General features: G+C 62.5%; 4 protein-coding genes across 4 annotated transcripts; 3 read left to right on the plus strand and 1 right to left on the minus strand.

Annotated features, from left to right (window-relative positions):
• Positions 1-3,014: 3,014 nt before the first annotated feature.
• Positions 3,015-5,249, plus strand: PAN0_002c1110 (family 3 glycosyltransferase; the record flags this gene model as incomplete). The annotated part of the gene is made up of 1 exon (XM_014803277.1): positions 3,015-5,249. One exon carries the CDS (start codon positions 3,015-3,017, stop codon positions 5,247-5,249), a length of 2,235 nt encoding a protein of 744 aa, XP_014658763.1.
• Positions 5,250-5,667: 418 nt separating this feature from the next.
• On the plus strand, positions 5,668-6,999 carry PAN0_002c1111 (uncharacterized protein; the record flags this gene model as incomplete). Its single annotated transcript, XM_014803278.1, has 1 exon — positions 5,668-6,999. The coding sequence occupies one exon, from the start codon at positions 5,668-5,670 to the stop codon at positions 6,997-6,999; it is 1,332 nt and encodes a 443-aa protein (XP_014658764.1).
• Positions 7,000-7,087: 88 nt separating this feature from the next.
• Positions 7,088-8,662, minus strand: PAN0_002d1112 (DBR1-domain-containing protein; the record flags this gene model as incomplete). Its single annotated transcript, XM_014803279.1, has 1 exon — positions 7,088-8,662. One exon carries the CDS (start codon positions 8,660-8,662, stop codon positions 7,088-7,090), a length of 1,575 nt encoding a protein of 524 aa, XP_014658765.1.
• Positions 8,663-9,841: 1,179 nt separating this feature from the next.
• PAN0_002c1113 (uncharacterized protein) lies at positions 9,842-14,830 on the plus strand (the record flags this gene model as incomplete). The annotated part of the gene is made up of 1 exon (XM_014803280.1): positions 9,842-14,830. The coding sequence occupies one exon, from the start codon at positions 9,842-9,844 to the stop codon at positions 14,828-14,830; it is 4,989 nt and encodes a 1,662-aa protein (XP_014658766.1).
• Positions 14,831-15,619: the final 789 nt, after the last annotated feature.

Consider the following 15,619-nt stretch of genomic DNA (forward strand, 5'->3'; position numbering starts at 1 on the left):
GCTTATCTATGAGCAGCGATGTCCTCTTGTAAAGGCTCGCTGTTGCGCACTGCGTGTTCGTTATTGTCTGTGGCTTCACCGCGGTACCGGAGGGCTGATGGTGGGAGGGTGGAGACAACAGCTGCGAGTGGCCACGTAGATAAGCACGGGTGGATGCGAGCTGGTCCGTGGGCCGTGTCCGGTCTAGGCGGTGGCGGTTGGAGCCGGAAAGCGACACTGCAACACGTCAGCGCGCCCAAATGCTGCGCCCAATGCTGTCCTCTGCTGCGCCCCCCCAACAAAAAAGAGCGCGCAGCCGAAAATGCGGGGTAAGCAGCGTCAAAGCCGCCGTGGATGTGTGGAGAAAGAGGCAGGCAGGCAGGGTCGCGTGAGCTCGAGATTCACCCTACGGTCGCTGATTCGTACGAAATCGAGGTGTTGATCGGGAGTGAGATCGTGAATCGGGTCGGGTGCAAGATGCGAGAGGTCCCAGGGCGATCAGGCAGGAGTTTCGAATTTCCGATAGCGCGGATCTACAGCTGCTGGTGCTGCACCGAGGTATCCATCTTTCGGCCTCATCCGATCCGTCGATCGATGTGCAGCCTGCCGTTGGCCATGACATCCGGGCGCACAGGGTGGTAAAGGGCGCAGAGTTGATTCTTCCCGAGCACCATAGCATCACAAAAGGGTCCGCTGTGTGTGTGGGGAAACCTGGTAGAGAAGCACAGGTTTAGCCGCGACCGAGCGGGGCCCAACTTCGGTCGAGCGTCGGGTGCCCGCACTGTCGGAAATCTCTCATCCCTCCGACGCCGACGTCAACAAAGCTAGAAATAGGATTCCGCAAGACGCAGGGACCATTGCTGACCGCTCGGACATGTGACACACAAGCACTCGCCGACCGACGGCTGACACCATCTCCCACCTCGTCTGCGAATTGGACAGCCTTGCACTAATGGTGTGAGATCGGCAAGCCCGGCATTGGTCGGCACTGCCGCCGCATTTCCCCCCACTACGTGACTAGGCTGGAATTCCTCCGAGGCGTGGCGTTGCGTGGTGCTGTGATGTTTGGCCAGAATTCGCCGGTGTGGCTTCCAGCTGCAGGCGGCAAGGTTGCGCTGCACTCTCGCCCCGCCTCGATGGATGCAGTCTTGGCGGTGCGTGCAGAGCGGCAACTTCTCGGAAGGGCGACATGCGGAGCAGCCAAACGCTGATTGGATCGAGACAATCCCTTCCGCGGTCCTCGCGTGTGGGCGAGGGCTGGCCGGCCCACGGTTCGAAATCTTGTAGACTGCCAGGCGAGGGCGATATCGATTTTGGCTTGGGGGTTTTTTTTTCGGTCGCTGCACACAACGAGGTGCTGATCAGCCGCGGAAGACGGGCTGAAATCGACGCTCGGATCCCCGCCTGTCAAACTTGCGAACCCTGAGCGAACGCCGTTGCTCCCGCCGCTGCTTCCTTCGCACGCGACATATGAGTGTCTCACACTAACCCTCGTTGCACCCGATGGGTCCCATCGATTAGAGCTGTGGCAATGGCCGTTCACTACCGCATTGTCAATGCCTTGCCGACATTGTTTCGCCAAAACCGTCGAGAAGGAAAGGAAAGGCACAGGAATTCGAATTCCTGCCAAAAAGCAATCCAGTCCTTGCTGCTACACCCAGCAGCGAAAGAGTGCGGGGAGTGAGGCACGCCACAGCGACGACCGAGAGTCAGAGCCTAAATTTTGGCACAAGGGCAAAGCAAAACACGTCGGACATGGCCAGGGGCAGCGGTCCGTCTGCAGGTCGCCGCGCCTTGGAGATCGACCGAGAAGGAGAGATTCTACATTTTTTCTCCCCCCCCACGCCTGCGCGCGCACCGGCGCATCCGTGCGTATGTGGCTGCAGGGCTGCCTGGCGCAAATCTGATTGGCGTGTGCGCAGACCTTGGCCTCAGGCGGGAGAGCGTGGTTGCCGGTGCTGCGCCTCGCTTCGCTCCGCCTCGCCTGGGCTTCGCAAAGCGGAGTCTCCAATGAGGAGCTCCACGACGCATGATTTTCCTCGTCTCCAGCCCGGGGGGCGAGACCGTTGTCGAGCCGAATGCGTTGATCCTGGCCCAACTTCGGCGCTTGCTTCTCATTGGCTCTGGACCGCCTGCAGCTCGCTGGTCAGCTGGCTGGCCCGCCTCCTCCTCCTCCTCCACCCTGCACGCCGCCTGCTCGGTCTCTCTCGTCCCCGGCTCGCGCCCGTGCACGCAGCCGGCGCCGACCAAGCACCAAGCTCCCCGCCCGCTCCATCAGGTCCCTCTGCGGAGAGTCGAGTGGTACAAGCAGGATAGTGTTATTATACAACGCCGGCTCTCGTTGCAGCTTCGGCGCGCGACCCGAACTTTGACTCTCGCCTAGCCGGGTGGCGCTCGCTCGGGCGGAAGGAGTTTTCCAGTCGGTGGTTCGGAAGAGCCGTTCTGATGAGGCTGGATAAGTCATGCCGCGAGCCCGGTTCCCAAAAGTTTGCTGCTGTGCGCTGGACTGCCCTACGGTACTCGGCGCTGGGCTGCTCTGCAGAAACAAAGTGGATTGGGGACGAAGCGGTGCGGGAACGAAGCGAGGTGCCTGATCCACTCAATCGCAACAAATTCCCGTTCAGTCGCCACTCGCTTTGGCCACTCTTTCTCACCCCACGCGCGAGTTCCGCCGTCATCGCGCCTGGGTTTCAGTTCTGACTTCTGAGACGCCTGCCCGCCGTCCCCCTCGCGTTGCCCTCGCTCAACTTGACCGCCTCGGTGCTCTTCCGTCCCTGGTCTGAGTCCACATAACCCAGCCGTCCGTTCTCTTGCCTTGGCGTCCCCGCTCCCCTTCATCTTTCTGTCTTCCCACCACCCCATCCACTCGCAACGCTCCTTCGACTGGCCTATATCCATCGCGCACCCATCGCGCCTTTTGCCGTCGTCGTCGTCACCGTCGTTGCTTTCTTTTCTCCCCGGTCGGTGCGATTTCTCGCCGCCGCACGCACATCCATCCACACACGCGAAAGGCCCTAGCTCGCTAGCTCGTCGTCATGGCTCCAGACCACTCGCAGTCCCCCAAGCGGGACGTGCACAACCCGCTGCTCTTCGAGTGCGCCTGGGAGGTCGCCAACAAGGTCGGAGGCATCTACACCGTCATCAAGACCAAGGCGCCCGTCACGCACCAGGAGTATGGAGACCGCTACACGCTCATCGGCCCGCTCTCGTACAAGACGGCGCCCATGGAGGTCGAGGCGCTCGAGCCCGAGGACCCGCTGCTCAAGGAGACGCTCGACAGCATGCGCGATGCCGGCGTCAAGTTCCTCTACGGTCGCTGGCTCATCGAGCGTGCGCCGCGCGTGCTCCTCTTTGACACCTCCAGCATGTACCACCGCATGGACGAGTGGAAGGGCGACCTCTGGAATCTCGCCGGCATCCCCACCCCGTCGCACGACCACGAGACCAACGAGACGCTCGTCTTCGGCTACCTCACCGCATGGTTCCTCGGCGAGTACTCGAGCCGCGAGCGCAAGCGCGCCATCATCGCCCACTTCCACGAGTGGCAGGCGGGTCTCGCCATCCCGCTGTGCAGGAAGCGCCACATCGACGTGACGACCATCTTCACCACCCACGCCACCCTCCTCGGCCGCTACCTGTGCGCAGGCAGCGTCGACTTTTACAACAACCTCCAGTACTTTGACGTCGACCACGAGGCGGGCAAGCGCGGCATCTACCACCGCTACTGCGTCGAGCGCGCCGCCGCCCACTGCGCCGACGTCTTCACCACCGTCAGCCACATCACCGCGTACGAGTCCGAGCATCTGCTCAAGCGCAAGCCGGACGGCGTCTTGCCAAACGGCCTCAACGTCGTCAAGTTCTCGGCCATGCACGAGTTCCAGAACCTCCACGCCGTCTCCAAGGCCAAGATCAACGAGTTTGTCAAGGGCCACTTCTACGGCCACTACGACTTTGACCTCGAAAACACGCTCTACTTCTTCACCGCCGGCCGATACGAGTACCGCAACAAGGGCGTCGACATGTTTATCGAGTCGCTCGCCCGACTCAACTACAAGCTGCAGAAGAGCGGCTCCAAGACCACCGTGGTGGCGTTCATCATCATGCCCGCCGCCACCAACTCGTACACCATCGAGGCGCTCAAGGGCCAGGCGGTCACCAAGCAGCTGCGCGACACGGTCGAGCAGATCCAGGCGCGCGTCGGCGAGCGTCTCTTCGACAAGATGGCGCGCTACCAGGGCGAGACGGGCTCCGACGTCATCGACCCCGCCACGCTGCTGTCGGACGCCGACAAGATCGCGCTCAAGAAGCGCATCTTTGCGCTCAAGCGCAACTCGCTCCCGCCCGTCGTGACGCACAACATGCAGGACGACGACAACGACCCCATCCTCAACCAGATCCGCCGCGTCCAGCTCTTCAACCGCACCAGCGACCGCGTCAAGGTCATCTTCCACCCCGAGTTCCTCAACGCCAACAACCCCATCCTCGGCCTCGACTACGAGGAGTTTGTGCGCGGCTGCCACCTGGGTGTCTTCCCCTCGTACTACGAGCCGTGGGGCTACACGCCCGCCGAGTGCACCGTCATGGGCGTGCCGTCGATCACCACCAACCTGTCCGGATTCGGCTGCTTCATGGAGGACACCATCGAGCGCGGCGAGGACTACGGCATCTACATTGTCGACCGTCGCATGAAGAGCGTCGAGGACTCGGTGAACCAGCTCACCGACCAGATGTTCCAGTTCAGCCAAAAGACGCGCCGACAGCGTATCAACCAGCGCAACCGTACCGAGCGTCTTTCGGAGCTGCTCGACTGGAAGAGGCTCGGTCTGGAGTATGCCAAGGCGCGCCAGCTCGCGCTGCGCAGGGCGTACCCGGACTCGTTCGAGGAGGACGACACGATCGAGAGCTACTTTGACGACATCCACGGCGACGGCAAGATGCCTCCGCCGCTCTCGATGCCCGGCAGCCCGTCGGGCGCGGGCGCCAGGACGCCCGGCGAGTTCGGCACGCTCACCGAGGAGCTGCAGGGTCTCACCACCGCCGACTACAAGGGCCACCAGCAGTTCTGGAAGACCATGAGCCAGCACGGCTCGGACGACGAGGAGGAGGCGTACCGCTTCCCGCTCGTCATCAAGTCGCGCAACCGCGGCACCTCGGTGGGCAGCATGAGCGGCGCATCCACCCCGGGCCTCGGCGGCGGCAAGTTCCTCTCCAGCGCCGACCTGGACCGTGCCGATGCCGCGCTCAGCAACCACGCGCCGAACGGCCATTGATCTCAAATTCTCTCACAGCATAGCCACTTCACACACCTTCATTCGCTCCTTTCTCTTCCCGGTCACAGCGCCTTTTCTTCTGTCCCTCGTTTGTACGTCTACAATTCACTCACAAAGCTGCCTGTCGTCATCCATGGATTCGTCTTGCCCTTTGCTGTGTGCATGCGCCCGTGGGCCCGTTGGGTGAGGGTGAAGTTGTTGAGAAGATCGCACAATCGGGGTATAAGGGATCGGGAGATGAGGATCTCGACCACGTGATGGGTGCGAGCCCGATTTTCGTCGGAAGTCGCAGGAAGGAGGCGACTCGAGAGCGGGAAATGATTTTCTTCCAGCTTTGCTGACCTCGCCTTTGCGCTTCACCTCACACCAACACCATTCGCACGACACCCTTTGCTTGGACCACACCGACTTCGAAATCATGCGCTCGCATACGTTGGCGAGGGCGGTGCTGCGCGCTGCTGCTCGTGGCCCTGCATCGCGCGCCCTGGTTCGACCGGCGCTTCCCACCGCTGCAGCGGCTGCTGCTACCCCCGCATCGCAGTGGGCATCCGCACAGGCATTCAGCTCGTCGAGCCGCTCGCTCAAGAAGAAGGCCAAGAAGAGCCTGGTTGTCGAGGAGGATTTTGCAGCCGAGGAGGAGTCGGACGAGTTTGCGATCGAGGACGATGATCTGTTTGGGAGCGTTGCGGATGCGGGCACGTCGGCTTCGGCGACGCCTGCAGCGGCCGAGACTTCGCGCGTCGAGATGGTCAAGGCGCTGGAGGACTACCGCACGTCGTTGGAGTGGGACGTGCTGGATGCGGGACGCTTCCCGAGTCTGTCGCGCTTCCGTGCGCTTGCCGGGCGCATGGGCACGCGGGAGGAGCTCGAGCAGATGCTCGACATTGCCAAGCTCTACCGCGACCGCGTGGGCAGCTTGGGTGTCGAGTGCGGTCGAGCACTTGCAGCGCGCGCGGCGAGGATCCAGCTGCCGGAACTAGCGCTCAACTCATTTTTGGACAGGTACACGTACGGGCTCGAATACGATATGGAGTCGCTGTACCTGCTTCAGACGGCGCTGACCAAGAAGCTCAACCGCAACGACCGTGCGGAGCTGCTCGAGAGTGCCGAGTTGCCCGGTGCACCCACGCACGAGACGGACTTGTTTGGCGTGGTTCCCTCCGAAACCGCTGCTGCGGCTGCGGAGGGAGAGGAGGGGAAGGCCGAGGCGATTTCGCGCAAGCACGAGCTGGATATGCCGCTCGCCCGCGCGCAGATCAGCGTCATCGACCGCATGACCATGCTCACCACGCTCGCACAGACGCTTCGACCCAACTCGGGCACGTACGATGCACTGCTACTGTCGCACCTGCCGCACGCGTACATTACGACGTTCCGTCTGACGTCGAACCGCAATGCGCCCACCAACCCGCTGCTGAAGAATGTGTTTGCACAAACGGATGCGCTGATTTCCATGCTCACCAGCGCTGCACACGACGCACTCACGCATCCGACGCAAGAGGCGTATCTGATGGGCAACGAGACGCTCGTGCATGCACGCAGCGTAAGGCTCTACCACAACCTCGCAGCTGCACTATCCTACGTCGCCATGCGAGGCACCGACACCGCCAAACGCACACACAAGGATCCCGTCAAAACGCTCTATACTTACATGGACCACCTCGCACCCAACCAGGCCAACACGCTCATCCGCAAGATCGAACCGCTCCTCCAGACGTACGAGTCGAAGAAACCGCTGGCCAACGCCTAAGCCCCTCCCTTCTTCCCACTCTCGAAGAATCAAAAATCTGTATGCTTTTTTTTTTTTTTTTGCCATTGGTGCGTGGTGGTCGTGGTGTTTAGCCCGTGCCTTCTTTCCAGCGTGTTTGCGACTCGTCATCATCAAGCCTCAGAAGCCCATCTGCCTCCGGTGTGTCAGTGTCGAAATCGTCCATGTCAATCGCAACCGCATTGGGGTCGATCCACTCTTGTGGCGGGTGGGAAAGAGGGGGGGGTGGGACAAAATTGGGCATGGGAGATGGTTGGTAGGGACGCGGGTTGATCTTGTTCGGGATGCCCGCCAGGGCGCAAAACTGTTCGGTCTGCGGGTTGGTGTACCAGGCCGGTTGACCGGTTGCGTCTCCACCGGGCTCGTGGAGTGCGGGAGCGGTGCGCACGAAGCGCTGCACGCCAAACACGTCGAGTGGATCATCGCTCGCCTCGTCCTGGTCCAGCTTTCGTTTTCCCGCGCGTGGGGCGAGCGAGGCGAGATGCTCATCCACCGCGCGAAGCTCGGCTTGGATGCGAGCGGCGAATTCCGGCTGCGTGGGATCCGGAAGTGGTAATTGGCGGTAGGACAGCGAGAGGTGCGGATGAAAGGCTCGCGTGATGGCAAGCCAGCGTCGGCTGAACCGAAGCCGCGGCATGATGCGCTGCTCGTTGTTCAGCGCCGCCTTGCGTGCGGCCAGCTCGTCATCCAGCGGCGAAGCGTGCTCGATGACCTGGAGGAAGGGCGTGTGCGAAAGACACTTGTGCAAAGCCAGGAACCGCGTCACGTCCGATCCAGACGCCGAGTCCATCACCGACGCTGACTTGTCCTCGACGCGCGCGGTGTCGCCTGCAGCGGGATCCTCGTCGAAATCAAGATCGATATCGAGCGCTTCTGGGTTGGCGATTCCGCTGGACTTGGCTTCCTGTGTGCCGGCAGCGGCGGTACGGCCGTGCGGATAGATGGCTGCGAACTTGACGTGGAGGTGTGCCGAGAACCAGAAGGCCGGCTTGAGCTGTTGGAGCAGCTGCATGAGCGGCGGCGATCCGAGACTCTGTGTGCTGATCTCCTTTTCAAAGAACGGTTTCTTGCGAACCAGCGTCTGAGTATCGCCCCACTGCTCGATCGTATTGGGCCAGTCGTGCGACATGACCACATCCACCTTGTCTGTCGCCAAGGCGCTGAGTCTAAGCACGTCGAACTCGCGCGTATGGTAGCAGCTGCGCAGCGACCCGGCATCGTACGGCAGCCTCTCGTACCTTCCTTTGGCGTAATCCTGGCTCTTGTAGATGCCCGAAATCCCCGCCACCAGCAGTCCATTCAGCTCCACCGCCCCAGCTGCGCCGAGAAAGTAAATGTTGGGTGCAAGCCAGCCGCCGTGGTAGAGCTCGTGCATGTAGTTGCTCGCCTCGTGATTGCCGCCGATGACGAGCGTGAGCACGGGTGCGATCTTGTGCCCCGCGTAGTAGGCGTGGAACTCGCCCAGCTGGCGGTACTTTGGCGGCACCGAGAGCGCGTGCAGATCGGCGCGGTTGCGCACCGCCTGGAAGTCGCCGCAGAGCAGCAGCGCGTCGATGTGGATGAAGCGCTCGCGCTCGATGCGCAGCACCGACGCATAGATCGCATCGAGCTCGCCATGGCTACACCCCTGGATGGCGAGCTTCATTGTGACTTTTGGCGGCGATGGGGCAGCGAGAAGAAGTGCGCGCGGCAACGGAGAGCAGCAAGATGTCAGCTGCTGGACCCTGGCGGCCCAAAAACAGCTGAGCGCAAATTGAATCGCCGATGAAGGTTGAAATCGAGTAGAATGAAGCCGATGTGGATTGGAAGTTGAGGCTGAGGCTGAGGGCAGCAGCAGCTGCAGGAGAGGCAGACGCGGGTGCAGGGTCCTGAATGGGCGAAGGCGCCAACGCGTGATGACAGAGCTGGTGCTGGTGCATGAAGACGAAGAAGAAAAAACAGGGACGCCCTCCTTCGACTTTGGCTCGCTAACGCTGGCGCGAGGCGCGGCTGAATCGCGTCGGGCAACGAGGCCAACAAAGGAGGCGCGTGGGCTCGGCGTGGCTTTTGGTCGAACCCCCCCTTTCCCCCCTTTTTTTCCGCTCAGGCCTCGGCCTCGAAAAAGGTTGCTTTTTTGGCTTTTGAAACGAGAGTGCCGTGCCGTGCTACTGTAGGGTGTTCTGTCTCGGGCTGTCACGACGTGCCTTTTTTTCCAAAATCGACTCGGACTCGGCCAGCGAACACGCAAGGGTTGATGAGAGCGAGAGAGAGAGGGAGAGGGGGGGCAAAGCTGTCAGCCTGCACCACCGCACCAGAGCAACAGCAAAGCGTCAGGCCGGCGTGGGATTGAGAGCGTCGGCGCCTCGCCCGTGCTGTGCTGTGCTGCCAGTCTAGCGGGAGGCGCGCTTCGTGTCGCAGGAGCCGCACCCAATCTCGGCTCGTCCGCCAGTCAACGCATCGACGACGCCAACTCACATTCAAGGCATCCTCCTCCTCCGTCCAACCGACCGACCGACCGATCGACCGTCCTCCAATCCGCCATCCGGACTTCCACCACCACTTCCACTTGCAACACCCGCGACAACACCATCGAGAGCCGCTGCGCTTTTGTCCACCCACGCGTGCTCTCGCGCGTCCTTGGTGCCAACCCAACCCCACTGCATGGTCTGCACATCCGCTGGATCCTAGACGCGACCTCCATCCATCCGCTCGATCTGCTCTGTCTTCGCTGCGCCTGGCTGCTCGCTCATGACCGCACGCACCTCGTGATCATCGGTCATCCGAGGCGCTCCTCCGTATCGCATCCCTCACGCCTCAACCCATCCCCTGCACCACCGCACCCACCATGGCTCAGGTCAAGCCCGCCTTGACGCTCGACGTCAACCTCGGCTCCTCCACCCACGCAGGCATCGGTGGCTCCGGCACAAGCACAACCCCGCGCTCCCACCACATTGCCGTCAACAACAAGATCCAAAATCACATCCACGCGTCCACCTTTGCGCCCCAGTCCGACTACCAGAACAACGAGTTCGATCAGCACGACAACGGCGGATTCAGCAGCGACGATGATGCACAGGACGTCTACGCAGCCGCCACCAGCAGGCTCAAAGCAGGCAGTGCAAGCGCTGGCGCAAAAGCAACCCGCGACACTGCACACTCGGCCACACAGCTCCGCTACCATCCCTCGGCATCCGACGCCGCCGCCGCCGACTACGATGGCGAGCTGGATACCTACGGCGACGATGCCTATGCTCAGGAACAGCACTACCAACACCATCACATCGCAGACGGCATCCACGACGAGATGGACTACGACGACGACGATGACGACGACGACCAGGACGATGCACAGCACCTCGACGACGACGAGTCCGACCTCAGCTCCAGCCCGTCCATCCCAGACGAGAACATCGACTTTGACCTCGTCTACGCCCTCCACAACTTTGTCGCCACCGTCGAGGGTCAGGCCACCGTACACAAGGGCAACAGCCTCACCCTCCTCGACGACAGCAACAGCTACTGGTGGCTCGTCCGCGTCCTTCGCACCCAGGAGGTCGGCTACATCCCTGCAGAAAACATCGAAACCCCCTTCGAGCGCCTCGCACGCCTCAACAAGCATCGCAACGTAGACCTCACCTCCGCCACCGACGACGACCACATCCAGGTGCCCGAGCGAATCTTCACCAGCCACCTCGTAAAGGCACGCAACGCGTCCGGCACCGCAGGCGTCTCCCACCATTCCGGAAAGCTCTCCGCCCTCTCCCGTCGCGCACAGGGCGCGCCCGCTCCACTCACCAAGGAGCAGCGTCGCAACAAGCGCGGCGTCGTCTTTGGCCCCTCCACCTACCTCGAACACAGCGGCGACGAGTACTCGGACTACGACGAAGACGATCCAGACGAGGAGCGTCTCGAGTACGAGGAGGACCCCGATGCTGTCTACGACGACGAGCAGGACGACGACCTCGATGACGACCAGCAAGACGCACACCAACACCGCACAGACCAGCTCGGCTTCAACAAGATGGAACCCGACGACGGCATGGACTGGGACGGTCACGAGGCAGAACGCGTACAGCAGCAGCACCAGGACGCCATGCGCGCCGCCGCCGCCGCTGCCTCCGCACAATCTGCCACCGACGCCAATGCATCCCACTCGGAGCAGCAGACGCATCCCTACTCCCAACAGTACCAGGCCAACCCCGCCGGCCCATCGCACACTCAGTCGCAAGACCAGCAGCAGCAGCTCGCCCAGGGTCCAAGGCAGCAACAGTACGCCACACAACACCAGCAGCAGCAGCTCAACGGCGATCCTCGCCAGTCTGTCAACGGCCGCAACTCCTTGTCCTCGCAGCAGCAGCAGCAACAACAACAACAACAAATGGCCGGCCCAAGCTACGGCTCCCTCCAGCCCTCTCGCGTACCCGGAGAGCACATGCGCACCACCTCGGCAGAACGCTCCATCTCGAGCGTCTCCAGCCTCTCCGCCTCCGACGCCGGCGCTCGCCCCACCTCCACCTCCATGAGCCGCAACAGCACATCCAGCAGCAACGGCTTCCTCCCCTCCCAGATCCAGCGCGAGCGCGCCAGCTCCGACGCCAGCGCAAGCTCCACCATCATCGGCGCAGACTCGTCCGCAGCCTCGGACAAGGACAAGCGCAAGAGCAATCGCACCAGCAAGTCCAACGACAGCCTCGACACCAGCAACGACGACAAACAAGCCAAGAAGCGATCCGGCGTATTCAGCCTCTTCTCCAGAAAGGACAAGAAGGATCGCAAGAGCGCCAACTTTGACGAGCGCGACTCCATGGTCGGAATCAGCTCCGAGGACAGCCACAACAGCTACATGCGCGGCCGCTCCAGTCCCGCCGCAGCATCCGCGCCCGTCAACCCCGTCGTCCAAGCCGCCAATGCAGGACTCCAGCCCGGACAGAGCATCGGCATGGGTCGAGCCGTCCAGGAGCGCGACCGCGCCACCCAGGAGGCGTACCAGAGACAGTTCCTCTCCCCGCAAAACGCCAGCTTCGACACCTCCTCCATCGCAAACTCGAGCGCAAGCGACGACAAGCGCCGCATGCACCAACGGCCCGGCTCCTTGATCGGCCCATCCGGATCCACGCCTATGCTCAGTGTGCTTCGCGTCTTTGCGGGCGAAGGTGTCGATTCGGACTCCACTTTCAAGACCGTCTTGCTCAACGACAGCACCCGCTCCATGGATCTGCAACGCCAGGCACTCCAGCGCTTCGGTGTCAATCCCGACGATACGCACAAGTACGTCTTGACCATCAAGCGCCTCGAAGGAGACGAGCGTCCGCTCGACGACGACGAGCATCCGCTCCGCCTCTTCAACACGCTCACCGAGATCCTGCAGCAGGGCCAGGTGACCGTGCCCAGCGTCAAGCGCTCCAGCGTCGGCTCCATCTCGTCCATCTCGTCCAACCTCAGCACCCATCCCGCCATCGCACGCCTCGGCAACGACTTTAGCGACGACCACGCCGTCAAGTTCTACATCAGCAGGCGCGACCGGCTGCAGGGCTACGTCGATCTCAGCGGCGGCCGCAACATCGACGAATCGGTTGCGCCCTCGGTCAATGTGTCGGATCTCTCCACCTCGCAGGACGTCAGCAACGTCACCTCGCTCAGCCTCGATGGTCAGGACGGCGCGCGAAGCAGCCACTCATCCGTACTTACCGCCGAGGCAGGCGAGACTGTCCAGAGTCCGACGGCACGCTTTGCGCTGCGCCTCATCATCTACGCTACCGACCTGCCGGACGGCATCGTGTTTGATCCTCAGTCGAATGCACTCATCCCCTCGGCCACGCTGCGCGAGAGGCTGTCGGCTCGCCCCGAAGGCGCAGCAGAGACAGGCTCGCAGCCTCGATTCCGCGAAAAGATCCTCACCTTCCCTCGCAACACAACGGTGGCCGAGGTGGTCGAGGAGGGCCTCGACCGATTCGGCATCGCCGAGGGTGTCGTCGAGGGCGGCGACGACGTCGAAGACCGCCCCTCGCGACGCAAGAGCAAGCTTCACGTCAAGTACGGTCTGGCAGTCCAGGCGGCCGACGGCGAGCGTGCGCTGGCGACCACAAGCAAGGTGCTCGAGGCGTACCCATCGCCGCCCGCTTTCAAGCTCGGCATTGGCAACCGTCGATCCGTGGACGGCAAGCGCCGCTCCATCGATGCCGCTGCTCTGCTGGGTGCTTCGGACGACGTCGCTGCTCACGATCCGGTGTTTGTCCTGCGCCAGATCACGCACGCGCACTCGGGCCCCAAAGCGCGCCAGCACCTCAACACGCTCGGCGCGCGTGCATCGAGTCCCACCGACAATGCTCTGGCTGCATCGCAGGACGCGCGTCAGGCACATGCAAAGCCGGCCACTCAGGCGAGTCCGCGTCTTGGTGGTGTGAGGGAACTCGCTGCCCAACCGTCCGCGGCCAAGCAGAACATGACGCCACAGGAGATCATCGCCGCTCAGCGAGCTGCCGCGGCCGAGCGCAACGCAGCCGTGCTTGGGGCGCAGCGCAATGCGCAGCAGGGCGTCGACGTGGTCTTGTCCAATCAGGCACGCATCCGCTCGTCTAAGCTCGGCCCTTCGAACAAGTTCCGCTACTCGTACGTGCCCGCCGATGGGCAGGAGCGCGATATCAGCTCGATCATTGAAGATGTCATGCGCGACGCACAACCAGGCACCGCCGGCACCACCAGCACCGACTCGGGCCTCGCCCCGCCCGACGCAAGGCCGCCGTTCGGCACCAAGAAGAGCATGCAGAGCGACATGACGCTGGAGGAGTATGCATCGGCACGCAGCTCGTCTGGCGCCGAGAGCCCGTTGAGTCTGGACCAGGTCAACTACGAGGTGCGCAGTCCCACGGCCGAGCTGGAAGGCGTGGCGCCGCTTTCGATCGGGCGGCAGCGCAAGCCGGCCGAGGCGGCGGCGTCCGTGTCGGACGGCGACCTGCTGGACAATCTCCTGCGTGAGACACCGCAGAACGACGGCGGGATGGAGGAGAGGATCAACGCGGTGCTGGATCGCGTGCAGACGCCCACGCCGGGCAAAGACACACAAACAGGCGGACAGGCTTCGGGAGCGCGGTCGGTGGCGGCGACGCGCGCGGCGCACAAGAAGCAGACGTCGGTTGGATCCGAGCTGAGCAACTCGCGCGAGACGTCGAGCCCGCTGACGGTGGGGACGAGCTCGGTGGCGACGCATGCGACGCAGGCGACCAACACGAGCGGCACCATGCTGACGCCGCTGTCGACGTTTGTGACCAACGCGAATGGGGCAGCGCAGGCTCGGACGGTGCCGGTGGGGGTGCGTTCGGGAAGCGCGCTCGGTGGTTCGTCGATGGGTGGTTCGCGATCCAACACGCCGTCTGCGTATCCTTCGGTGGCTGCGCTTTCGTTTGGAGCGGACGATGCGTCGCTGTCGCATCTGTATACGATTGTGGAGGCGGCGGCGCGGCGCGATCCGCGCAAGGCACGGCTCATGACGCACGCGAGCATGAGCTCGATTGCGTCGACCACGTCGCCCGTACTCGGGTCGTCGGCGCTCATGGGTGGTGTTGGGGTGGCAGCAGATCGTGCCACGCCTGGTGGGGGGCTTGGATCACGACCGGGCTCGAAGCTGTCGTCGTCAGCCGCCTCGTCGCGCCTGGCGCAGCTGCTCGAGGACGACAAGGATACACTCAAGCCGGAGCCGGGCGGACTGTTTGCACCGCCCATGCCGTTTGTCGAGGACACCAAGCTGCGCGAGGCCTACTCGGGCATCAACCGGCAGCTGGGCCAGATCGACGACAGCCTCGACGAGCTGCTTGCGGATGTGATTCGCATTTTTTAGTCTAGACGCCCGGGTAAACAGACTTTTTCTTCTTCCCAAGTTACCAGAGCCTTGACTGTGTGTGCTTGTGCGAGATGGACGACGTTGACGACAGCCTGCAATGAGCTGTCTTGCGGGATGTGATCCGGATTTTTCAGTCTAGACGCACGAGTGAACCGACTTTTTCCTTTCTTCCTACCAGAGCCTAATTTGCTGTGTGTGCGTGTGTGGGGCCCGGTACGGAGCACGAGGCACTCGAGCGCCGCCAGCCACGCCTTGTGCCTCTTGCGATTTTGGCGGCGTAATCTTGACCTTGCTCGTGGAATGACGATGCTCTGACGATGCATTCTGGATGCAGGTCCGGCGCGGTGGGTTTGGATTGCTGTCGCCTTGGCCTCCACCACCCGCGAGAGATGGGCGAGGTTGGCGTGAGCTGGTGGGGCTACTCAGAAGACAGCCTTGAGCCTTGAGGAGCTGCTTGCGGATATGATGCGCACACTTTAGTCTAGATCCGCATGTTTCAGTCTAGACGCACGAGTAAACAGACTTTTTCTTCTTCCCAAGTTAGATCCTTTGTTGTGTCCGTGTGCGAGATGGGCGACGTTGGCATGAGGCTGCTGGTGCTGTTCAGACGACAGCCTTGAGCCTTGAGGAGCTGCTTGCCGGAAGTGTTGCGCATCTTGTGCCTCACGACGCACGAGCACCCGGACTTTTTCTTTCTTGCTGTACGTTATCAAGCGCACAGCAGAGCGGGAGAGGATTGAGTGAAGCGTTTCTGTGAGACACACGTCGGAAACAGTTGGGTTTCTC

Source organism: Moesziomyces antarcticus (genome assembly GCF_000747765.1).
Source record: "Moesziomyces antarcticus DNA, scaffold: scaffold_v10002, strain JCM 10317, whole genome shotgun sequence".
Classification (NCBI taxonomy): Eukaryota; Fungi; Basidiomycota; class Ustilaginomycetes; order Ustilaginales; family Ustilaginaceae; genus Moesziomyces; species Moesziomyces antarcticus.